Below are 25,927 nucleotides of genomic sequence, written 5' to 3' on the forward strand. Positions count from 1 at the left end.
TCTCACTCAAAAGATGTTGACCATCTCTTTTTTTTTTGTGAAGATAATTGAATTAAGTAGTAAATATTTACATCAGACCATCAGGTTAGCATTCTCTCTCTCTCTCTCTCTCTTTCTTTTTGTTACTTCAGACCATCAGCTCATCAGAGAAACTGACAAAAGACTATCAGGACCTTAACACAAAGAAATCACACAGAAAGGATAGCTGGAGTAGAGCAAACAATAATCAGCTAGGGAGCAACAATGTTTGGAAGAACTAGGTCAGCTAATATCATAGAGGAAATTTGCCATAGCACTAAGCCTCGAACACGGGCCACCTGACCATGGATGCTCGAAACTGAATAAAAAATAAAGGCATTTCGAGTACGCCAAATATGCCACAGGGCAGTCCATCTAAGGAAATGGAAAAGATAGGAATAATTAGAATGCAAAGAAGACATAGAGGGCAACTTTCCCATAATCCACAAATGGGGTGTTATCCGGTGTTGAGTCACTGAGAACCACATGTGGGAAACAAAACTCCAAATTTGTTGAGCAACCAGGAAAGAGACAAAAAGATGAAGCAATGTTTCATCACATGTAGTGCAGAATACACAACGACCAGCAGAGATCTTTCAAGCACGCAGCACCTCTCCAGTTGAAAGGCCACCAATCAGCATTCTCCACATGAAGACTTTACCATGATATGGAACCTTAGACTTTCAAAAGTGAATGAATCTTTCCTGCCACTTCTTTTTGCCATCCCGAATGTGCCATAATTTATTAACCTTTGTAGTAACCCATCTCTTGGCCTCCACCATTTGATGATATATCTAGTTAGTAGACCTCTTCTCGAAATCATTCGGAAGCAAAAACATCTAGTCATGCCATGGATACAATGGCTGTAGCACAAGCAAAGGAGAAAACCTTTGAAGTCTGACCTGTATGGATGACCAAATGTCACAATATCCAATGGGCACCCGAAAGTGCTGACGAATATGCCGAAAAGAATAAAACCAGGACTGCCCAGGAATAATACCACAGGAATAATACCATCAAGAACTATCTGCAACCCCAAACGAGCCATCCGATTAAACTTGACTCTCTGCAAATCTTTATCCAGCCAATCCAACAACCTAGAGGATGCCAGTACTTCTCCTTGCAACAAATTCTCCTCGCGAATATCAGGGGGGCACCAAACTAAAAAACGTAAGGTCTCCTGCCAGGATGCAATCAAATGAGAGAGGAGAAAAGACTGGGAGACCTTAATAGGCCTCAAGGAGTTAAGCACATGCCACCAAGAAGCATGAATAACCGTGCTACCATGAGAGATGCCAGTTTTTTCAATGAAAAATTTAGTAATATCTGACCAAGGATGAATTTGTACACATAGAGCCTACAAAAGGGCCAACCTCAAGGCTGTCATATGCAAATTAACATCCAACAAAGCTGCACCCCCATACGTTTAGGCATTGCCACATGTTGCCACGAAATCCACATCTATCCCAAACGATTGCCTTTCTTTTTCCACAACATGAATCTGATAGGCTGAACCAATTCCAAAAGGGAGTTCTTAGTCTAGGGAGGCAATGGCAGAAAGAACGATATCCTACTGATCATAATACATTAACTTTTAAGTCTAACATGTAAAGGCCAACCTTGCGATTTCCAGTACATGAACTTGTCATGAATCTGAGAGGCCATCCAATCTAGTAAAGCATGAGGAGCTACCTCCACACCGATAGGATATCCCAAGTGTTTGGTTATATTTTCCCTTGAGATCACAATTCCATTCCAGCTCAATGCCTGCAGATCATTCTCCGTACAGGAGAGTAGTGTAGATTTCTAAGTATTAATATGAAGACCCAATGCCAAAGCAAAAAGATTCCACGCCACCATTGCCCGATTAATATTAGTGCAATCAGCCTTAAGGAACATAAAAGAATCATCAGCCAAAGATTGACCCACAAGTTGAGCACCATTGGGAAGAGTCAAGCCAACTATCTTGCCTTGATCAGTCAACTTATCCAACAATGAGAGCATCGGGTGAGTGACCAAAGCGAACAGCAAAGGGCTGAGAGGGCAGCCTTGCCTAAGGGACCAAGATAAGGCAAATTTCTCCGTGATCCCTCCATTAAGAGCAATATGAGCCACAACACCCTGACTAATGGTATCAATAAGAGAAACCATTCGAGGACCGAATCCCATTGTAGACAATAATTGCCGCAAAAAAGAAGACTAGCTAACATGATCAAATGCCTTCTCAATATCAAGGTGAAGCATAACTACTTGCTGGCCTGAAGCTTTGGCATAGTCAATTCCCAATTGAACACTGAAAATGTTATGCATTATATTCTGACCTTTAATGAAAAACCATATTGATGTGGGTGAACCAGGTGCGGAAAAACTTTCTGCAATCTGTTGGCAATGATTTTGGAGAGGATTTTATATAACGAACCCATAACATAAATGGGTCTCCATTGTTTCAAAGAGGTTGGAGAGGGAACCTTGGGCAACAACCAAATGACAACAATCTTTTAGTCTAATGGCATCATACAAGAATTCCATACTTGCTGACACAGATGAGTTAATGGGTCTTTAAGCTGCTCCACATGAGCTGAAGATAGCTCATTATTAGGAAGCCCATCCCAGCTAGGACTTTTCCTTCGGGGCAGGTGTGACAACACTTCTTCCACTTCATCTTCTGAAATATCAGCCTCCATTAAATCCACCCATTCTAGTTTAACCTGATTACTAACCAACTCGCAAATATATCGGCGAGCAAAGTGAACAACATAAAAAAAATCTCTTGCGGATCCAGCAAGGACTTATAAAAGTCAACATGCATTCAAATGATAGAGGCAGGATCAGTGACCATAACACCTTGCTCATCCATTAAACACACAATATTTTCCGGGGCATATTTTTGGTGCAACCGAGCAAAGAATTGATGGGATTGACAGTTATTATTGTATAAAGTTTCAGCTCTGGCCAGCAATTTGTATTTTGCATATTTCTCTTCCTGAAGAGAATGAACCTTGCCTTTCAACCATTCAATGCATGTGAGCAATTCATCATTAGAATCCCCTGATTGACTTAGAGACAAGGAGTGGGCCAATAACGATTCGGCATGCTGCAATTCAGCTCGTAAAGATGAAGCATGTTGAATACCATATTGATGGGATAATTCTCGCACATTATCCCTAAAAACAACCCATGCGTCCCTTCCTCCACATAGGACCTTCAAGCTAAAAGAAGCGATCGGTTGCTGAACACATTCCAAAAATTGATTCTGCTGCAGAAAAGATTGATTAAAATGAAGAAGCAACCAAGCAAGAAGAGCCTTAAATACATGAACAGGTTTGTGGGTCATTTCCAAGACCAAAGGGTAGTGATTTGATAAAACATGTTGTCGTTCCACCCACATGTCAATGACTACAGGTAGAAAGAAATCACTCTGGCAAATGTAGATCTTATCCAATATGGCCCAGGTGTTTGGATGTTGAAAAGAACGATAGGTATATCCTGATTGTGATGGATACATCTAGGACCACATGCCCTATTTCAAAGACACAGCAGCAAGGGCATCCCAAGCCTGTTGCTCAGGACCATCCATGACTGAGTGCAGAGAAGTTGCATGATCCCTAGATACACATGCATTAAAGTCACCCATGACAAAACCTTGACGAGCCATGGCAAGGCAGTGTAGGTCATCCCAAAGTGGACGATGTTCTCTTGTAGTAGGAGGAATATACATGCCCACCAACCACAAAACCTCTCCCTCATAAAGTATTTCCAAAATCACAAATCAGCCATGAGGGTCATGGGAAACCAAGGATGGTTGCAAGAAGGATTTGCAAGCCAACATAACTCCAGATTTATGTGGAGCTCGACCACTAGAAAAAACAACATAATCCTTATAAACATAAGAAGATCCAGCAAAAGCGTGCTGTTTATGCTCCATGGCACAAAATACATCCCAATTTCCAGCAAACACAACTTTCCACAACCGATACTGCTTACTGCCCGAAGAGATACCTTTCACATTCCACAAAGCAATTCTCATGATGAAACAGAATTGAGAAAAACTACTGAACCACCGCTTTTCCTTTTCCTTTTACATCTATAGCTTTAGCTGCCTGGAATCTTTCCATCTCACTTCGGATTACATCTACTAGGTCTGCCCTCTGCAAACCAACAATCAAAGCACGAGAAGGAAACTGTTGTTGTTGTTAACAAAAAACATCCATAGGAGGCACAAGCCTCCCTCGTGCATGAAAGTGCAAAGCACAATCGAAAGTCCTTTTATCATCCACTGCTGGTGCATGTGAAGACTGAGGATTCATGTAAAACCCCTTACCTCTGCGTTGAAAGGTCAGAGGGATTGGGTGCTGTGGTGGGTGGTGGGTAGGAGTCGAACGAGAAGGCTGCTGGCATTACGTCTAACCACTGAGACCCAAGAATCCTCACAAGGAGACATATTCCGCTCAACCGCAAGTGAAGCATGCTCAAGACCAACTTGAGAAACCTCCTTTCCTTCATCACGAACATGTTGGGGAAGCATCTCAAGATCAGCTTGTGGCTGCTGAAGTATGTGCTGAGGATGGTGGTCTTGCATATCCATGTATGGATCTATAATTCGTTGCAAAACCTTAGGATTTTTATCACATTTTGAAATGAAATGGCCCAATTGACCACATCTGAAACAGTGTCCGGCAAAAGTACCCCATTTCAACTCATAAACTAAAGTTTGCAGTCTTGGAACCTCAAAACGAATTTTAGTCAGAAAAGGTTTCCCTGTATCCCAAAGCATGCATGCCCTATTCCTATTGCGGGAAGCCAGCCGAGGTTCCACCAACACCTCACCAAGGGTTCTCAAAACCAGAGGGAGAAGTCTCCAAAGATGTGCAGGAAAATCAACCACCTCCACCCAAATTGGGCATGCCTGCCTCAACATCTCCTGAAACTCGGCCATGGGCCTCCAAGGGACCATATGAACAAGCTGCCCATCCAAGAACAAAGGAATGCGATGCATAATGGAAGCTGGCACTTTCGAGGAACGAAAAAGAACCTCAAAAAACCCCCTTGGACCATCATAAATCTCTTCAACAAGTGGAAGCTGGCACTTCCGAGGAACGAAAAAGAACCTCAAAAAACCCCCTTGGACCATCATAAATCTCTTCAACAAGAGGGGCCTGCACATGCCCTGAAGCATCATCTTGGCACAATTCAACACTTAGCAGCATGGACTGCAGTCAGGCATGAATCTTGGCGATCAAGGGAGTCCTTCCTGTAAAGTAAAAGATGGCTGCCCTCTCATGGAAAGCAGCAATCTACTGTAGAACTAGTTCCATTCCCATGACTGCAACTACATGATCCCCATCCGGTAAAGAGTTAGCTTTGCCCTCATTAACATGGACATAATCGGACATAAGATGATTTGCACTGGCCAGCATGAACTGAAGAGACCCATCAGACTATGAACAAGAAGCATGAACCTCTGGCTGAGGCAAATTTGGGGGACATAATACCGGTTCTTCAACCGACATCTTGTGACGTTTACCTATCTCATCCCCATCGGTCAATGGCCCGGAATCCTCAGCCAACGAATTACCATCCGAGTCCGCTAAAACTTGGTCATTCCCATTTCCTATATGTTGATCGAGAAAGGCCATATCAATTCCATTTGACACCTGCAAATTATCCATCATTAAACTAGATGCTGAGCCCAAACTTCTTTTTGACCCCTATTGCAAGTTGGCAGATCACAAGTGTACTCTCTCTCTCTCTCGCCTTCTCACTCTCTCTGTTTGATGGTCGGGCCAACATAGGAGGAAGAGAAGGGCACACAACAGACCAATTTGTGTGTGCAGTGTGGCCAAACAATCTGTGGCAGGGGGTCAATGTTGGAAGTTCAGCTCAATCCGATGGTGTGTGCAGGACCATCCAGCGGCAGGGAAGTGAAGGCGCAAGCTAGACGGCACTAGGGCCTAGCCCCACAGGCGACAAGGGGCAGAAATTCATCGTTGTTAGTTCCCGCTCAATCTGATAGTCAGTGCAGATCCTGTCAACTGGAAAAAAGGTTACGCGCAGGTCAGACAGGTAGCGTTAGGGTTCCACGCACAAGCAACATCATCCTTTCTCTCGACGTTCCATCTCTCTCTCTTCAGCTGCTTGGGTGACAAGAGCTGAGCACCAGTTTACTTTTGACGGAGAGCCAGTGGAGATGGTTAGGCAGTATGTTTATTTGGGGGTCACATTGAAAGGACCACAGTTCTCTTGGAGAGAGACATCAGAGGCTCATTTGGCAAAAGCATATGCAGGCTTAGGTGCATCGGAGAGGCAATGTGCTCACATACAATTTCATGAGCCGCGCACCAAACTGTGGCTTTTTGACACCCTGGTTACACCCACACTCCTATATGGGGCAGCTATTTGGGGTCCGAGTCTCTTTCACACGAGGAGACAGCCTTTGGGAGACCAGGATGGACCAGAGAAGGAATACTATGACGGATGGGAGCATATGGAAAGACCACTAGTCATGATGATCTCACGCATGATACGAGCGAAGAGCTCGACCCCACATGAGATTATCAGAGCTGAGTTGGGAGCATCATCCATGGTGGCTGAGGCCTTGGTCCAGGTAGTGACTTTCATACATAGACTATGGGAGCTCCCCCAAGATAGATACCCAAGGCTAGCCCTGGCCTCTTCTAGATAACTAGTAGCAGACGGTGACAGACACTGTTGGTATGCTCAAATGAGTACATGGATGAGTTTACATGGGCTGCAGATTGACAGACTACCCCCCTTTGACTATAGCATGGATTGCCCTACACTTGACCTAAGCCGATCAGAGCTAAACCATGTGATCAGAGCAGACATACTGAAGTTAGATACGGAGAAGACCTGGATCCGACCCCCCTCCCCCCATGGCACGAGGATGGCACACTACCAGACCCACTTCCTTCAAGTATCTGAGGATGGTTTCATCACCCGACCCAATTACATGGACACATAGTTGCCTCATGGACTACACACAGTTATTGGTCAGATCCGCACCTCATCCCACCACGTGAGGATTGAGACAGGCAGATGGGAGGGTATACAGATAGAAGAACGCATATGCCCACTATGCGACAGAGAGCCAGAGACAGAGGAACACTACATCTGCCGATGCACTGTATATTATGACATACGAGGTAGATACCACTGTCTGTTTCGAGAGGGTTTTGGACCCCTGAGACGGATCATGCAATGTGAGGATCAGAGATGCTTGGGATTTTTCCTCTTGGAGCTCCAGAGGCGCAGAGCTACAATTCTACGGAGTAGGAGGCCCTCACAGCTCGGCTCACATAAACAGAGAGTAGTCACTAACTTTTTCACTGATACACAATAGAGTATGGCAGATACCACTACTACTGCCACACAGCCTACAGGAGTACATCATCATTGGACCTCATCTTCTGTAGGTGTCCCTTTGGATAGAGTAGTGGCACTTAGCCGGTCTAGGCGCCCACGTCCACCCGGACGAAGGCCTAGACATCCACACCACAGACAAATTAAAGCCATCATTGAGCGCCACAGGAGACAGATGCCAAGACGCCTCAGCCATGCAGAGATACACCTCCCTAGAGAACAGACATATCATTGATGGAGAGTTTTCCTTTCTCTACTCACTTTCAGATCACTGACATGTTTTCCTTTTATAGGACACTATTTCATTTCTTTTTTAGTCTTATAGGCATGTTTTTCATCTTTTTTCTCGTTCCAGATGAGAAACACACCATCATTGTATGTACTGCTTTGGTCTCATAGGCCACATTGGCCTTTTAGAGATGTTAATATACTCTGTGTGTGTGTGTGTGTGTGTGTGTGTGTGTTGACCATCTCTCACTTGCGTTGTAGTCATCCAAACAGCTAGCACTACAAGGGGACACTGAATGCTGGTATGCCAGAACAACAGAGACCTGGCTATGGCCACATGGCCTACACATGGACCACCTCCCCCCACTACAATACAACCTAGATTGCCCCCATCTGGAGCTCAGCCGGGAGGAGGTGAACCATATCATCATAATGGACATCATAATGGATTTCAAGGACCAGAGATGCCTTGGGCTCTTCCTGCTGGATATACGGCACCACAGAGACCACCTCCTCCGGATGTCGGAGCAGAGACAGGGAGCCATCCAATGCCTGCTCACATAATTCTAACGAGAGCCAACTACCATCCCCACCCTTGAGCCCCCACTTGCCTCACTGACCTCCCGGCTGCGGGGGACCACCCTAGCCATAGCCACAGCAAGAAGCAAAGCCTAGCGCCCATGCCCAACCGTCCCCTGCCCCCGCAGGAGGCACATGTCGAGGATACAAGGGATACTACGCCGCCACTGGAGGGCCTGCCCCGCTGATTCAGCCTCTCGATGTTAGATAGACCCATGCGGGACATTTTAGGATAACCAAGCTCCATGAGCAGTTCCACACCATACTTGGAACACATATGAATTGTACCCAGCCTATATACCATTTTGTGCCTACTCAATTAGTTTATCATAGCATTAGATGGTAGCTTTACTGGGACTTGGAAAGTTTCCCAGACATTTTGTATGTAACGTTTTGGTCTCATAGGCCAACTTGACCCTTCGTAGACGTTAATATAACTTTCTTTCTTTCTTTCTTCTTTCTTCTCTCTCTCCTAGATGTGACAACTGATTGACTGGATGTGATGCACTTGATGTCACAACTGGATGTGATGATTGGATGCGACGCACTACATGTGTGAAATCGACAACGGATGTGAGGGCTGCCAACTGGTGTGATGTGAAATGCTCACCATGGCTCTGACACGACTCTCTGGAATGCTCTGACGTGATTTTCTGCAGTCAATGGAATGCTCGTGATGCTCTGATGTGACTTTCTCTCTGGAATGCTCATGATGTTCTGACGTGCCTGGAATCAGGTCGTGATGCTCTAATGTAACCTGCAACAGCCGTGTCTGAAAGTCTGAAATGCAACAGTGACCAATTAATCATATCTGAAGCTCTGAATGTAGCAGTAAGGCCCTGGATACTGCCATGAGAGTAATGCAGTGATGTATATCTGTGGTTGGATGCTTTGAGACAAATTTGTGACCTTGGTATTAACACATTTCTGAATACACTTACTGCACACAACATACTGGAAAAGTGAAGACAACTGTGAGCTCTAATTACACCTCGCAAAGATTTCTGCAACAATAAACTCAGTACTGAATGCACCATTAAAAACTGAATGCAATGGTGAAGTAGTGGTGGATTAAACATTGATTGCAAGCATGATCTGATTTGGTCTGTGACTACATGTGGTTTGCTGTTTGCAGACAATGTGTGATTATAATTAGCGATGGGGATGGATGAGGCAGACAAATGTAAACAGCAAACTGTGTAATAGGAATATTTGGGAGATGAATCTGATCAAGAACTGACACAACCATCCATGGAAGCAGTGTACCACACCCCTCCTAAGAACACACAGTACAAGACCTATGGCCGTAGGGTTCGTGACATGACCATCTCCCCAGGATCTGACAGGCTTGGGAAGACCTCACGCACCATGAATGAAAGGAAGTATGAAGAAATTCATATTATGATTCAGATTGAACTACAAATTATCAGGCAAGAATTGGAAAAAGAAATACGAGAGTGGGTCAAGGCTGAATTATTAGCAGATTAGAAGGCACAAATGCAAGATATACAGATAAAGGTTAATAATGAATTGCAAGCACAGATGTTGTCTGAAATACACGCGCTGAAAACTGAAATGCAGAAAGCGGTGGATGCTTGCAAATCTGAAGTCTTGGAATTGAGTGAAGAACTAAATACATTTAAGGAAAAAGAAATAAACATGGAAGAAGAACTACAAAAGGATAAAGAGGCACTGAAGGCATGTAAAAGGGAGGTCCACTCATGGAAAAAGTGGCAAACACAACACAGAAGCAGATAGAAGAGGCCCGCCCATGGATTGTAGTAGTAAAAAGAACAAGGGAATATGAATGAACAAGATTGAGGTAATGAATGTTACTCTCAAAGAAGAGGCTAGGAGACGAGCTAGGGTATTATATGTTTGGGTAGTAGGATGGGAAGAGAAGGGCAGCCCACAAGATGATGCTAAGACACTTGCAAACAAAATTGGGCTTCAGAGGTACCTATAGTTAGTGCTTGGAGGGTGGGGAAAGAGGACTCCAAGTCCAAGGCTCTAATTCTTCATTTTGGGGACGGAGAGAAAAAAAAAGGCTTTTCTCAGAGCCCTCAAAGCTGAGAAGATTTATTTGTATGAGGATCTTACTGGAGCATAGATAGCACATCGCAAAGAGCACATGCCCAAAGTATTGGAGGCTCACAAAGAGGGAAAATGGGCCATCTAGAATGATAGATGGGTCGTCTTCACTGACAAAACAGCCCTCATGATGGTACAAGGCCTATGAGACACTTAGAATGCCAATATGAAACTGCAATGGAGACCTATGCTTGGATCTTGGTTACTTTGAAGATAGCTTCCGAAACATTGACGTAGTCATGTCCATAGAAATATACCAATGTAAAGGTAGTTGACTACTAGATGTGCAGGGATACATGTGGGAAAGCACATTTCGTCTAGTAGCTAGAAAGCCAGGAAGCACTAGAGGTTTTGGAGGTGTGGCCATAATATATCAGGAATACCTTAAAGGGATGTGAAGGTAATGAAGAGAGATAGTGATGGAAGATACTTATGAGTGAGGATACATGTAGGAAGACCATGGTATATATTCATTGCAATATGCTACTTTCCTCCTACAAACTTGACCTATGCTACACGAGATGGATTTCCCTTTGATGTACTCTATGAGGATATTATGAGATATGCTAGCATTGGGGGCATATTGTTAGTGGGGGATTTCAATGTACATGCTAGAGATAGACAAAGTGACTTTTACATGCATGATAAGGCCATGTTCAAGGAGATTGACATAGATGAAGTAGGCCTACAAAGGAGAGCCCATGACAAGGAAGTGAGCACCTATGGGGCATATCTATTGACTTTGGGAAGTGCAGATAGACTAGCCATCTTCAATAGCCTACTACAATGGCCAGGTTTTGACACTTTGACATGTTGGAATCACAAAGGAGGGGCAACTACTGTGGACTACTTGATAGGCTCACCAACATTGATACGAGACCTCCAAAACTTTAAGTTATCTAAGAGACCAATTGGCATAATAGCAGATCATGCTATTCTAACTTTCATGATCTCTTGTGGACATATGTAATATGGAACACCATGCCTCTCTAAATATCCCAAATACTACTTTGTAGAAGATTACTCACACATCTATAGTAACTCCTTGCAGACTAGTTTACATACATTGGACTTGAGCAAATCCTTAGAGGAATGTACAAGGAGCTTAGCAAAAGCCATACATAGATCAGCCATGTATGCATTCCGACACAGCTTGCCCCAATGTAGATCGACACGCTCTATTGCTCCCCAAAGAATTGGTATGATGATGAGAGTAGAGTTACTCGGGCTTGCTTATGAAGAGAAGTGGAGGCAGGCAGTCGGACATGTTGTCAAGTGAGGATGCTCGTCAAATGCCTTGTGGGGTAGAAGAAACAAGACTACTTGGCAAAAGTGGAGGTAGAGATATATTAGCTATTTTTGTAATGGGATAGCAAGAGTGCATGGAAGATGTTTCACGAGAGACATCCCCCCATACAGATTACATCACTAGGTGCTTGGCTTGACTACAGGAGACAATTGCAGGATCTGCCAAGACAGCCACCTATGGAGCCCCCATGAGCTTGTAGGCCAACACAATGGTCTGTCTTCACATGGAAAATGGTTAGGGATACAATTTATAGACTACAGAATGGGAGGGCATAAGATGAGAATGAGCTAGTGGTAGAACATTTCTTACACGCTTGTGACATACTAGCACCCATACTAGCAAATATGTTCAATAATGCAGTATGTGAGGGCTTCCCTATGAGTTGTTAGACAATACTATAATCCCACTCTTTAAGAGTGATGATCCTTTGATCGCTAGTAATTACAGGACTATCATGATCGGCCATACTTTGGCCAAGATATATGGATCTATGCTAGAGCATGAACTTAGTGAGTGGGCTGAGATGCAAGGCAAGAAAGCACAAGGATACATAGGTTTCAGACATGGGTATACCACATTGGATCATATCCTCGCACTCAGAGCCATTATCGAGGAGAGTGGAGCTCGAGACTAGAGGATGTATTGCTGCTTTTTGGATTTCCGCAAAGCATTTGCCTTGCATACTACATGATATTGGAGTACGAAAGGGTATACGATGGGGTATTTATGCATTATATGAGATAGTGACAAGCCATGTACAGGTACCTAGGGGGCTATCAGCAGAGAGGATTGACAGTACCATAGGAGTAAAACAAGGATGCCCACTTTCACCCACATTGTTTGGTTTATACATAGATGAAGTGTTTGATTACACTGACCGAGGAGGAAGAGCCAGAACCAGCCTAGCAAGGGTATTGATACAGATATTGTTGTATGTAGATGACATTGTTCTCATTTGGGATTCACCGGAGGGATTGCAGTGCCACCTAGATGCTTTGCACATCTTTTGTAAAGATAGAGACCTCATAGTAAACCTTGAGAAGACCAAAACCATAGTCTTCAACACTTACAGTAACATGGATAACTAGACCCATGTACTTGTTCACATTTGGAAAAGACAGTGGAGCATGTCAGGGAATATGTCTATTTGGGAGTCACATTCTTTGGCCCACGATTTTCACTGAGAGGAGTATCAAAAGCCAGTTTGGTCACAAGGCTATGTAGCAGTAGGGGGCACTCAAGAGTCAATGTGCTCACATATAGTTCCAGGAGCCACGTACCAAACTATGGTTGTTTGACACCCTAGTCACACCTACACTACTATATGGAGCAGAGGTATAGGGCTGCAACTTGTACCACAAGTGGCTAAGCCCACTCACTATTCGGATTAGAATAGAGAGATTATTATGATGATTGGGATGGCATGGAAAGAACCATTGATCATGATGATAGCAGGCATGATCGGGATTAAGCCCTCCGCCCCACATCCTATTATCAAAGTAGAGCTAGGGGTAGCACCTATAGTCACGGAGGCACTCTTCAAGGCAATGACCTTTTGGCATAGATTGTGGGAGCTCCCACACCATGTATACTCTAGATTGACACTAAGTCCATCTAGACAACTAGGAGTAGAAGGTGAAAAGAACTGTTGGTTTTCATAAATGACTATTTGGATGAGCCTACATGGTTTGGATATTGACCACCTTCCACCTTTTGACCTCAACCTTCATTGCCCTACACTTTTCTCTTAGCCAATCAAAGCTTAACCTGGTGATCAGAGATGATACTTGAGAATTGAGATAACAAGGACATGGATCCATCCATTGCTCCCCTTAGGACTGAGGATGGAGTCCTATCAGAGTCACTTCTTGCATCTCTTTGATGATGGATTCACTATTAGGCCACCATACATGGGCACCCATCTCTCCCACAGCATACGGACTGCTATTGGATAGATTCGCACCTCCTCTCATAGGCTACAAGTGGTGATAGACAGATGAACATATACTCCAATAGAGGATAGGACTTGCCAACTTTGTGACTGAGAACTTGAGATGGAGGAATACTACATATGCAGATGTACATATACTATGATGTATGAGGATGGTACTACTACCTCTTTTGTGATGGTTTTGGACCTCTTTGTCGTGTTATAGAATACGAGGACCAGAGATGCCTAGGCCTTTTCCTCTTAGAGCTCCAGAGGCACTATAGAGCACCACTACGAGATAGGAGGCTAGTATTGAGAGTCATTCCCTGGACACCACGTCAGCAGGTGCCATGTGGCAGCAGTCGGCGGACTGCATCAGTGCAGCTGACCTGATCAATTATTGGCATTATTTCCAGCCTATAAGTAGACTGAGTTTCCAGCAGTCTTGTATATTGTCTCTCACAGATTTCAGCCCGCTGACTGTGGAGATTGCTCTTGGGGCTGATAGAGATCGAGATCCTCGAGGTGGGGACATACGCAGATATTCTCTCTGTACCCATGTATAATTCTGCATCCTTATACAACATTCTTCACTGCAGATTTTCTGCGTTTCACTGTCTCTTTCTCTCTCTCTCTTTGTTCACTCTTTGTCACGGTCATTCGCCTCCACATTGCTTCACTCAGACATGGTATCAAAGCATTGAGGGATAGACCTAGGGTGGACTTATCTGAAGAGGAGTTTTCAGCACGACACAAGGCTGCGTTTTCAGCATTCAAGTGCAAGCAGGTGGGCTACACATCAGAACAAGGCTGAAGCGAGCGTGGGCTTGCATGAAAAGAGAAGATTTGCTGAAGCTGTTGTTGTTTTTGCTGTTAGAGAAGGAAGAAAGCTGTGTTTTTGGCCTTCAAGTGCAGATTTTACTTTTTCATCGCCTCTGGCGGGTGAAGAAGGAACAGGACGAGCGAACCTCAGCCCTAGCAAGCTGTATTTTCACAGTTAGAGGGGGCTCCTTTTTGTGTTTTGTGCAGGCATTGTAGGTGAAGATGTCTTCTGAGGCCGAGGCAAAGTTTCAAGCAATGATGGACCGAAAGATGCCTGTCCTACCGGCTCTTCCTTCCGATCAAAAACTCGATGGTGAGAACTACCGCACCTGGCGGGCCATGATGCTTGCCATATTGGAGTCCTATGATTTGGTGGAGCTTGTTACGGAGGCTATAAATTGTCCTTCTTTAGGAGATGAGTCGAGACTCTCTTCTAGTGAGAATGTGGAGTTGGCAAAGGATCAGACACATTGGGATAAACTCAATGCTCACATTCACTCGTTTTTATTTCTTTGATGTACTACAATTGTTATCTCTCATATGGAGCATTTGATGGTAGCTAGGGAGATATGACTGGAGTTGGATCTGATGTATAGTTGGATGACCGTCATGAAGCGAGTTTTTTTGGAAGTGCAAATGAGGACTGTGAGTGTCAACAAGTCATCATCCATGCGAGAGCATATCAACACGCAGGGAAGGTGATCACTTCTGAAGACATGGCGATAACTCTTCTTTCACAGTTATTGCCTCGCTTCAGTGGTTTTTATTCTGCCTTGATTGCTTCAGGGTGGTTTGAGACTCTTCGGTGGGAAGAGTTGGTTCCTATGGTCTTGAACCAAGAGGAGCAATTGAAAGGAACCAATGCTCCGAAATTTGAAGCTTTGGTGGTCAATCCTCTCAGAAGAAGAGGAAAGACCAAAAGAAGAAGAAGGACGACAAATCTAAGAAGGACAAAGACAAGGAGTCTACTTGTCACATTTGTGGGGCAAAACAGGTCACTAGAAGAAGGATTGTCCCGACAAGGAGAAAAAGGAGAAATCTTCAAAGGATTCCGGAGCGGTGACTGCTTCCTCATCAGCTGCTTTTCTTCATTTGGAGGTGGTTAAGGATTCGACCTTGTTGGCAGCTTTTGATGCTATGTTGATGGCCTCATTTACTCGGGAGTGGATTGTTGGCAGTGGTGCCTCTTGGCACATGGCTCCTTCTTCAACAGGTGTTACTCATTTCCGGCCTTCTCATTGGTCAGATTCTTATTGGAGATAGTTCGTCTATTCCTATTCAAGGATGGGGCAACATGCATCTTATTCTAGATGGGCATGGTGGTGCCCATGCATCTGAGGTACTTTATGTGCTAGCTTTAGGGTATCATCTTCTCTCGGTGCACAAGATTTGTGTCCTCGGCCTCTTGGTTGAATTCCGCTGTTGTTGGTATGACTTCTTTTGAGGTGTACTTTGGATCAAAGCCTGATGTTTCTTATTTCAGGGTTTTTGGGTGTGATGCCTATGTTCACATCTTGAAGACACAGCGTGACAAATTTGAAGTGGCTTCTAGAAGACAGGTGTATGTGGGCTATAGCTTGCAATCTCAAGGCTACGGATTGTATGATCTTGTTAAGCGGGATGTCTACACAAGGCGTAATGTTGGGTTCACGGAGGTTCCAGCCCCAAAGAGGGGTGAGGATCACCGTGTACTTGGAGATCTCGGTGATAGTTGGGCCCCAACACCTGTTCCTCTCAAGCTTGTGTCTCTTGAGGACTCTTCTTCAGATGAGGAGCCTACTTCCCAACCATCGGCTTCATCGATTGGTCCTCCGTTGACGGTGGACCTTCCAGAAACTTTAGCAGATGGAGAACGCCGATGAGGCGAGATTCGGCCTCCTCCTCGTTGGGCCCGTAATATGCTCTGAGATTCAAGGATCGAGGGGGTCTCTGAGGAGTGGCAACCACAAGATGGACTGCGGAGGTCACGGCAACACGAGGCACACACTATGGAGCTTGTTTGCTCTAACTACTGTTTGATGTCCCGTGTTATGCAGGATAGAGAGCCTACATTAGTGAATGAGGCTTTACAGTCTGATCATTGGCGGAAAGCGATGGAAGCCGAGTTGAAGGCTATTGAGCAGAATGGCACTTGGTACCTTGTGCCTCGTCCCTCTCATAAGAAGGTGATTGGTGTCAAATGGGTCTTCAAGACCAAGTACCATAGCGATGGCTCTTTGGACAAGCACAAGGCTCGCCTTGTTGCTAAAGGTTTTGCACAGTGTCTAGGTGTTGATTTCCATGATACTTTTGCCCCTACTGCTGGCATGCCGACTATTCGTGCTGTTCTTGCCTTGGCTCGTCATAGGAGATGGCCTGTCTTTCAGTTGGATGTGAAGTCTGCCTTCTTGAATGGTGATTTGAAGGAGGAGATCTATGTAGAGCAGCCTCCTGGCTTTGCTTCCTCAGATGGGAAGGTTTACAGGTTGAAGAAGGCCTTGTATGGCGTGAAGTAGGCTCTGCATGCTTGGAACGAGAAGATTGATTTGTTTCTCCAGGCGAAGTTGGGATATCAGCACTCTAGCGCCGATCCGTAGCTTTATGTGCGCACTTCTGAGGGTGGTCGTGTGTTGTTGATGACTTGATTGTTATAGGTGATCATGCCTAGAAGTTTGAAGAGATGAAGACAGCCCTATATCAGAAGTTCGAGATGACGGATTTAGGACTTTTCCATTTCTTTTTGGGCCACGAGATAAATCAGACTCAGGGGGGGGGTTTTCATCTCTCAGCAAAGATATGTACAGGAGCTGTTGGTGACTTTTGAGATGGAGGATTGTCGGTCCATTTCTACTCCTATGGATCCAAACTAGAAGGCTACTTCACACGCAGATTCTCCTTTGGCGGATGCTATCCGCTACCATCAGTTGATTGGATCATTGATTTGGCTCCTTAACACACGGGTTGATCTATGTTTTGCTATAGGTCTCTTGACTGGGTTCATGAGTGCACCTCAGCAGGTGCATTGGCAGGCTGCTTAGAGGATACTTCGGTTTCCGAAGGGAACCTCTGACCTTGGGATTTCCTATCCAGCAGAGGTACAGATGCTTTTGATCTTGTTTTCGCAGGTTGGAGTGATTCGGATTGGGCTGGCGACATGGACCAATGGCGGTCTACTACAGGTTATTGTTTTATCTTGGGTGCTGGTGCTATCTCTTGGAGTGCCAAGAAGCAGCCCATGGTAGCCCTATCTTTGACTGAGGCAGAGTATCGGGCTGCATCTTCTACCACATGTGAGACTCTATGGCTTCGGTGTTTGTTGGAGGAGCTTGTCTACCCCCAAACTCGTCCTACTATTTTGCGGTGCGACAATGAGAGTTGCATTGCCTTGGCATGGAATCTTGTATTTCATGCTCAGAAAAAGCACATCGAGATCCAATACCACTTCATTAGGGAGAGAAGCTTCTGGATGAGACCATTGATGTGGAATACTGTAAGACCGAAGATAATCTTGTAGATTTGTTTACGAAGGCACTTCCCCAGGCTTTACTTCATTGGCATTCCAGATCCCTCTGTCTGTTGCCCTGTCCAAGATGTGAGGGGGGTTGTTGAGAGTCATTCCCTAGACGCCACGTTAGCAGGTGCCGTGTGGCAGGCTGCCATGTGGCAATAGTCGGACTGCATCAGTTGCAGCCGACCTGATCAACTATTGGCATTATTTCCAGCCTATAAATAGGCTGAGTTTCCAGCAGTCTTGTATAGTCTCTCACAGATTTCAGCCTGCTGACTATGGAGATTGCTCTTGGGGCTGACGGAGATCAAGATCGTCGAGGCAGGGACATACGCAGATATTCTCTCTGCACGCGTGTATAATTCTGCATCCTTATACAGCATTCTTCAGTGTAGATTTTTTGCGTTCCACTGTCTCTTTCTGTCTCTGTTCACTCGTTGTCACGGTCATTCGCTTCCACATTGCTTCACTTTGACAGCGGGCTCCCCCAAAGGGACCCACACAAAGAGTAGTGATAGACGTTTTTCGCAAATCAAAGCCTACTGACACTACTTGCCTAGCAGAGATAGAGCCACCCTGTCAGACACTTTCCACTTCATGCCGTGGAGTCACACTTGATAGAGCGATTGCACTTTGCAGATCATGACCACCCTGTCTACTAGGACCACATCCAAGGAGGTTGCACTGTAGCCAAATTAGAGCCATCATCACGAGACACCAGAGACTCACCACCAAGCATATCAATGGAGTAGCTAGGGACCGCATCATAGCTGATATCATGTTGTGGATCTTGAGATTAACTACACCTATTGTCCCCACCACAGTTTCTACAAATAGCTTCTGTCAAATTAGGACTTTTTTTTCATTCAACCAATGGGACAATGTTAGACATGGGGTTATACTTTGGCATAGCCCTTCTCAGCATTGTTTTATAGGCCACTTATTTTAATGTTATTTTCACAATTTCTACAAATAGTTTCTGTCAAATTAGGACTTCTTTTTCATTCAACCAATGGGACAATGTTAAACATGGTTATACTTTGGCATATCCCTTCTTAGCATTGTTTTATAGGCCACTTATTTTAATGTTATTTTTATTTTATTGATGAGATGACATTAGACATAGATGTATCCCGGATTTTCTCTCATAGGCCACATAGGCCCTATGTAGATGGTAATATATTTTTTCTTTCTTTCTTTCTATACATTACATGGACCACATCTTGCAGCCCTTCTCTAAACAGAATAGCTACACCACTTAATCCCCTTGTCCCTTTGAGCCTCTTGGGTTGAGGTTGATATGTACTTTCTCATTTGTATCCATGTATGTCAGGTAAGCTGCTACCTGCACACTAGTGTGCCTCTGTACATAGCAATGTTTGAGTTCTTGAAAGTATCTTCAAAGTACCTTGCATCAAGTCTCAAAGCTTCATTATAGTTCCAAACTGTTATATGCAAAGTCTCATAGGTTGCGCACCATCATGTAGACCGGCGCTCCATAATGATCACTTTCCCATCATGATATACAACATACTTTCCTTCTTTTCTCGCCTCAAGCATGCACCGCATGTGCTCTCTCTTGTGTGCCACGTGGGATGGAGTAAGATCCTCATCCAAGAATATTTTTTCCCCTGTGAGTACTTTCCTATGTGTCAAGAAAGCTTTCTTCTTATTTATATTTGCAAATTCCAGTACTAGAATCTTCCCTTGACTATTCCCATCTTTACTAATGTGCCACACATCCATAAAGGCCACCTTTGTTCCCCCCATTTTATTGCTTAGTGGCTTTGCATCCTCATGTGGGGTGTCTTTTCCAGCCCATCTTACAAATCCTACTTGGAATGCACATATCTTTCTTTTTGGCTCTTTGCCAAGTATATCATTTATCATTTCCACTTATTTCCTTGCCACTTCTTTGTGCTTCTTGACCACTTCTATCCACTAGGCATTTTCCTTCATTACATTTTCCACATTTTCCATCAGTTTCTTTGCTCCTATCACATCTGCCCATGTATGCATATCCTTTTCAATCCCTCCGTCCATATTTTTAGCTCCAGCATGGCTGGCTGTTCCCCTTGTACTTTCATTTCTTGTTTCTTATGTGCATTTATCTCTTCTTTTAATTGCAATATCGTTGTCTTGCAAGCATCTATGCTCTTTTGCATTTCGGTTCTCATCGTGTCCAATTCTGATGCTGTTTGCATTTGTATTTGCTTTCCAAATTTGCATTTATTTATTAATGCATTATTTTAATCTCTTCTTGCAATTCAACCTGGACCTTTTCATGGATTTCTTTCTCCATTTCTAGCATGATCATGCCAGCACAACTGCAGTAGTTGACTGCATACCAGCACGACCTCAGTTCAGGGCGTACAGCACAGACCAGCTCGACCATCACTCAGTCCACAGTTCACGACAATTCACGGCTGCATTGGACAGTTTGCCACAGTGATACTTCATGACAGTCACAGTTCATGGCTGCATTAGACAGTTCATGACAGTGACATTTCAGGTATTGTGTCACGACTGCATTTGAAGGCAGCACAGGTTCAGGGTCATGGCATTTTAGGGCAGCACAGGCTTACCACTGGCAGAGAGAGAGAGAGAGAGAGAGAGAGAGAGAGAGAGGTAATGAAGTTTTGTGATTGCAGAACACAAATATGAGATAGTGAAACGTCTGCAACAAAAAAGGCACATTTGTGGAATGACAGGAGATGGAGTGAATGATGCTCCAGCTTTAAAAAAGGCAGACATTGGTATTGCTGTCGCAGGGGCAACTGATGCTGCAAGGAGTGCATCTGACATTGTTCTTACAGAGCCTGGACTAAGTGTCATCATTAGCGCTGTGCTCACAAGTCGTGCTATTTTCCAAAGGATGAAGAATTATACAGTAAGGATTATTTTAATGACTAGTGCAGCCTGTAGGCACGATAGTAATTTTAGGGCACACAGCATACAAAATATGGAGGTACAAATTCACGTAATTTCCTCATTAATTTAATTTATCCGTGACAAGCCTTTACCCAGCTTGTCAATTATAGATAGATGTTTGAAACTAAGAAACAGGTTGACTTTGTAAAAATATCCAGTTCTAAAGTATGTATTTAGGCAGTGAACTAACCCAAATTTTCAGATGACACAGCACTCAAAAGCTCAATGCACAAACTCCTGATCCATGCATTTCCTTTACAGAATTTGGAAGAGAACTTCAATAATTTGGTCGTCTGTTTTTTCTAATTGCAAAAACTGACATTTGTGGTGTTACTTTCAGTAATCACCAACAAATAATGTTAACTGAGAGGTGTACTCAAATTTACTATATTTTGTTCTTAACTATTTGAACTGATGCAGATATATGCTGTTTCTATTACAATACGTATTGTGGTGAGGCTTCTCAAAGCACTTTGATATCTGAGAATACATTGTTTTTAGAATATGTGGTCCCAATGCTCTGTGGTCAATTGAGATTGTAAGATAATATCATGCTGTCTTGCAGGTTGGGTTCTTGCTACTGGCTTTGGTTTGGAAATTCGATTTTTCTCCATTCATGGTTCTTATAATTGCCATACTGAATGATGGTAAGTGACAAAAAAGATAATGTTCTTGTAAGCTGTGTGCCCTTTTACTTCAGTTTTTAAACCTGTGTCATTAATTCAGCTTTTGGTATTTGAATTTTTATTGACTGTGTTCATGGAAGGCACGATCATGACTATTTCAAAGGATCGGGTGAAACCCTCACCCTTCCCAGACAGCTGGAAGCTAAAGGAAATTTTCACAACTGGCATCATTTTGGGCACATATCTCGCACTTATGACAGTGATCTTTTTCTGGGTTGCTCATAGGACAAACTTTTTCGAAGTATGGTTCATAATCAATCAGTATTATTTCCATAATCAATCTGTATTATTTCTGTTCAAGTTACCCAATTTGAGCCAGTAATTGCTTTTTATAAGCATTCATTTGTTGATGCTTACCAGTAATGTTGGTTATTGATCTTTAGAAACACTTTGATCTGACAAGCATAGGAGCTAGCAAGAGCCATTTGACAGCTGCTATCTACTTGCAAGTAAGCATAATTAGCCAAGCTCTTATTTTTGTCACACGCTCACAAGGTTGGTCATTCCAAGAACGGCCTGGTCTCCTCCTTCTTAGTGCCTTTATTTTAGCTCAACTGGTAAGTACACAGTCTATTTTGCAATAATACTTTCATTTACACTTGTTTCAAGCAGTTATGAAAACAGATATTTAGTAATGGTTGGTTTCTAACAGATCGCAACGCTCATAGCAATTTATGCTAATTGGGAATTTGCAAATATGAGGGGAATTGGTTGGAAATGGGCAGGTGTTATATGGCTCTATAGTTTTATTACTTACATACCCCTTGATATTATCAAGTTTGTTGTACGATACGCCCTATCTGAAGACCCTTGGAATCTCTTGTTTAAAAGAAAGGTAAGAGCAACTTCATATCTTCATTGCAATTTGTGGTTGTAGCATATAAAGCTGGGCCTCTCTCCTTTTTTTTTTTTTGTAATAGGTAATTGTATTAATTACGAAAAAGGTAAGATGGCATGATTAGAAGATGCAGGATAGGTCTCTCTCTCTCTTTCTCTCTCTCATAATAGGTAATTGTGTTAGTTACAAAAAAAGTACAAGATTACAAGATAACAAGATGTAGGATGGCTCAAGGCGATCATCCATAAACCAAATACAATAGACTCAATAGATACTCTCTGAGGCATCCTGATCAAAAGTACAAAGGAACTAGATGGGCTAGAGGGGAGCTGAAGAAACTGTAGTGTGCCAAGAGAGAAAATCCTATCTAGGGAGAATATCCATCAACTCAATGTGTCAAGCTACCAATGAAGAAGTCCTTTCAAGTGGACTATATGACTTTGCACTCCTAATGAAGCATCAAAGATGAATGCATTTCTCATAGTCCATATGTGCCAACAACACTAGAAGCATAAGAAATAAAAGAGCACTTTCGTATTAGCTTGCATAGGATCCACAAACTTGGGATGTCCAAAGACCCAATCTTTTGGAAGCATTGATTGCCCAACCACTTAGGACCAAATGGCCGATAGTCATGACTAGACCTTCCATGCCACTGGGCAATAAAGAAACCAATGATAGGCAGTTTCTACAGATGTTTGACAAAATAAATAGCAACCATTGGAAATCTGCCACTTGGAGAGTCAAGACGAAGAGCACCAATCAACATTCACCAAATGAAGATCTTGTATATGAAATGTATTTTGTTAAGCCAGCTTGTTGTCACCACAGATTTCCTTTTGTCCATTAAATGCAAGTGATGAAAAAGATGAATCACCAAAATCAAATTGACCATGAGATGTAAATGTGGAAGGAAAAGATGAAGAAGAAGCATTTACCATAGATTCTTGCAATTTTTGTTTACCTTTTCTTAAGTTCAAAAAGAAAAATCCATCCTCTTCAGGGCTTATGAATCAATACTGGGTATGAAGAGTTTCTTCATCATGAGTGTCACTAATATCTTGTGGAAAAGAGAAAGTAAACTCAAAAGATTGAGAAGTAGTAGCATGCGTACCTGATATAGGAATGAATGAAGGTGGGGAAGTGTGGAGAAGATGAGAGAGGTAAGGATGGAGATGATGGTGGTAGAGAGGGAAATGGTTTATACTCCACGCCAATTTCCAAGCCAGGATGGCCAGTCCGTTGTGGAGCTTCTGTCCTTCTTGCAAAATCATTTGATCGGTGCATCGAATCTAAAGGGGAAAACTCAAATTTATCTGCAATCTGTTGTTAAGCTCGGTATATGAGGATGAGATTGTATGTGGCTCATGAGATCTCGTATGGTCTGTGGACTCCATGGTAGTCCAAAGACTCTCCATCCATGTCAGATGGAGGAGCAAGTTGTGAAGCCCACTCTATCTCATGTCTCGATGTGCTAGGCTTCAAGATCATGTTGATGTGGTGAAGATGTGTTTGAAGTTATCTTGCCCTCTTGTTGTTCCTACTTGCGAAGAGCTTTCAAATCAAAGGTTGAGGTTTCGTGGAAGAGAACCTTGCTCTGTGTTATAAGATCCGAGATACACGCTCGACTTTCTTATATACTTAAAAGATATATGGTAAATATTATGCTGGCACAGAGAGAGAACATATAAAAGAAAAGAAAGATGTAGAGAGAGAGAGAGAGAGAGAGAGAGAGAGAGAGAGAGAGAGAGAGAGAGAACACACTAGGGACTGGAAGATGGGCCAGTCTCCCCCCTTTGTGGAGTTATATTATTGACAAGGAGCAAGCTCCTCCGTTACACATAAACTAGTTCTTAACTTGTAGATCTTGGAAACAAGATCACGGTTCCTTGCACGGTATACAACTGGCTAACACTTGCACAACTTGGAAGTTTGCACCTTTTGATTTTTCTTGAGTCTCTCCTTCTCTCCTACACAATATGTGTAGGGCTTTCCTCTTGAAGCTTGATTTCAACAGAGCTTCTGCAGCACTTGCACCTTCTCTTCTCCTCTTAGAACTTGATTTCAGCAGGGCTTCTGCAACACTTGCATCTTCTCTCCTCCTCTTGGATGCATGCAAAGTGATGCTTCCTTCACCTCTCCCACACCCAAGGAGAGCCTCCTCTTTTATAGGCTTTTAAGAGCTTCTTTTCTTGGAGAGAGACTTGAGTGCCAAGATTGGAAAGGTTGATCTTCATACAAGATGTGGCTGTTCCAGGACCTACTCTGCAGCACCAATTTCGAGACATCTCTCTGTGCGTTGTTCGGATGGAAAAACATCCCAAACAAAAGTTGTAGATCTCGCTGTTTTCGATAACTATCGCGGGCCATTTTTAGAGATCGGCTTTCTATCGCGAGATATTTTAAAAATAGATTCACCATGTCTATTAAAAAAAAAACAGCTTTTTAAACTGTGCTCTTAACTTGTGATCCATGCAACCACCTGGAGCCATAGATAAGGAGAGTTCAGTAGATTGCCTTGGGCCTCATTTTAAGAAGAGGAAGTGCATTAGCATTGTGTATATGTATCTATGTGTGCATCTGGGGACGCCTGGGAACGTTTACTTGTGTGTAATGAGCATTGCATTCATTTGGGGTCATCCTCTCCCTTACAAGGCAAGGTTTAAGGTCTTTTCTTTCATTAAGAAAGACGAGAGAGGTAATTCTCTCACTAAGAAAGACAAGAGACGTGATCCTCTGGAAGTGAGGAGAGAAGTGATTTTCACTTTCTAAGGTCTAAGATGGCACAAGCTTTTGTGGGAAGTCAATCCTAAATCCATCTTCATTTATGTGTAACTCCTTGGTTCTTGTATACACTCTTACACTTGACAGACACTTCCTTGCCCCTTCATAACTTGTATTGCATGTACCAGATATCCCCATCATAGTGCTCTGATCACCCCATTAAGTGATGCACTAGGAATATTGGTCTCTAAATGGTCTCATGGCCGTGCTAAATCATCATCAACACTTAAAGAAAAGTGAGTCATTAATTTATTGACATAAATTTATGAAATAGAGAATACACAATAAGAAATCAATTTAGTGACACTCTGATACCACGTGAAGAAATACCCTAACGTAGAAACATAAATGAAAGCATACAACAAAGCATAAACTCAACAAAACATAGTTAGGGTTAGGGTAACTTAGAGACAATGAACACAATGGAAATCTGAATGAATGATTGGATGCTGAATATACAATGCTCATGCAGCAAACAAACTGTGCAGGAATGAAAACTGTACCCCAAACTCTCATGTCTTGAGGACTAAGGCAGAGATGCTGAGCTGCACAGTGTGTCGTACTCCTAACGGATCTTGAAACCGAGGAAGGCAGCCCCTAGATGTTGGACAGCAGCAAATGCAGCAGCGTGTCCTCATTGGAAGCATGCTAGAAATTGGAAGCCCCAAATTCAATGGAAATGTCCTCATGCTAGTACTCCATTCCTCCACCCTACCCACCCTATCCATCTTACCTGGGTACTACCACTCTTCTTGCAATGGCCAAGAATGCCTTAACACATAAGACTCGTTGTAACGGGTCGAATTTCACCAATTGGTCGAACTTCATGCAATCAGTACAGGTG

At 43.4% G+C, this 25,927-nt stretch overlaps 1 protein-coding gene across 5 annotated transcripts in view; it reads left to right on the forward strand.

Moving 5' to 3' along the window:
- Window positions 1-25,927, forward strand: part of LOC148039521 (plasma membrane ATPase-like) — a 113,362-nt gene that overhangs the window by 70,905 nt on the left and 16,530 nt on the right. For all 5 annotated transcript variants that reach the window (XM_087691579.1, XM_087691570.1, XM_087691595.1 and 2 more), the window contains 6 exons: window positions 20,496-20,734; window positions 21,196-21,228; window positions 21,341-21,422; window positions 21,542-21,702; window positions 21,845-22,018; window positions 22,114-22,296. In XM_087691579.1, the coding sequence (XP_087547705.1) occupies window positions 20,496-20,734; window positions 21,196-21,228; window positions 21,341-21,422; window positions 21,542-21,702; window positions 21,845-22,018; window positions 22,114-22,296 (872 nt within the window). The remainder of the gene's footprint in view (window positions 1-20,495; window positions 20,735-21,195; window positions 21,229-21,340; window positions 21,423-21,541; window positions 21,703-21,844; window positions 22,019-22,113; window positions 22,297-25,927) is intronic.

Source organism: Lygodium microphyllum, chromosome 2, assembly GCF_053477565.2.
Source record: "Lygodium microphyllum isolate KBCC chromosome 2, Lygodium_microphyllum_v1.1.10, whole genome shotgun sequence".
In the NCBI taxonomy this organism is placed as follows: domain Eukaryota; kingdom Viridiplantae; phylum Streptophyta; class Polypodiopsida; order Schizaeales; family Lygodiaceae; genus Lygodium; species Lygodium microphyllum.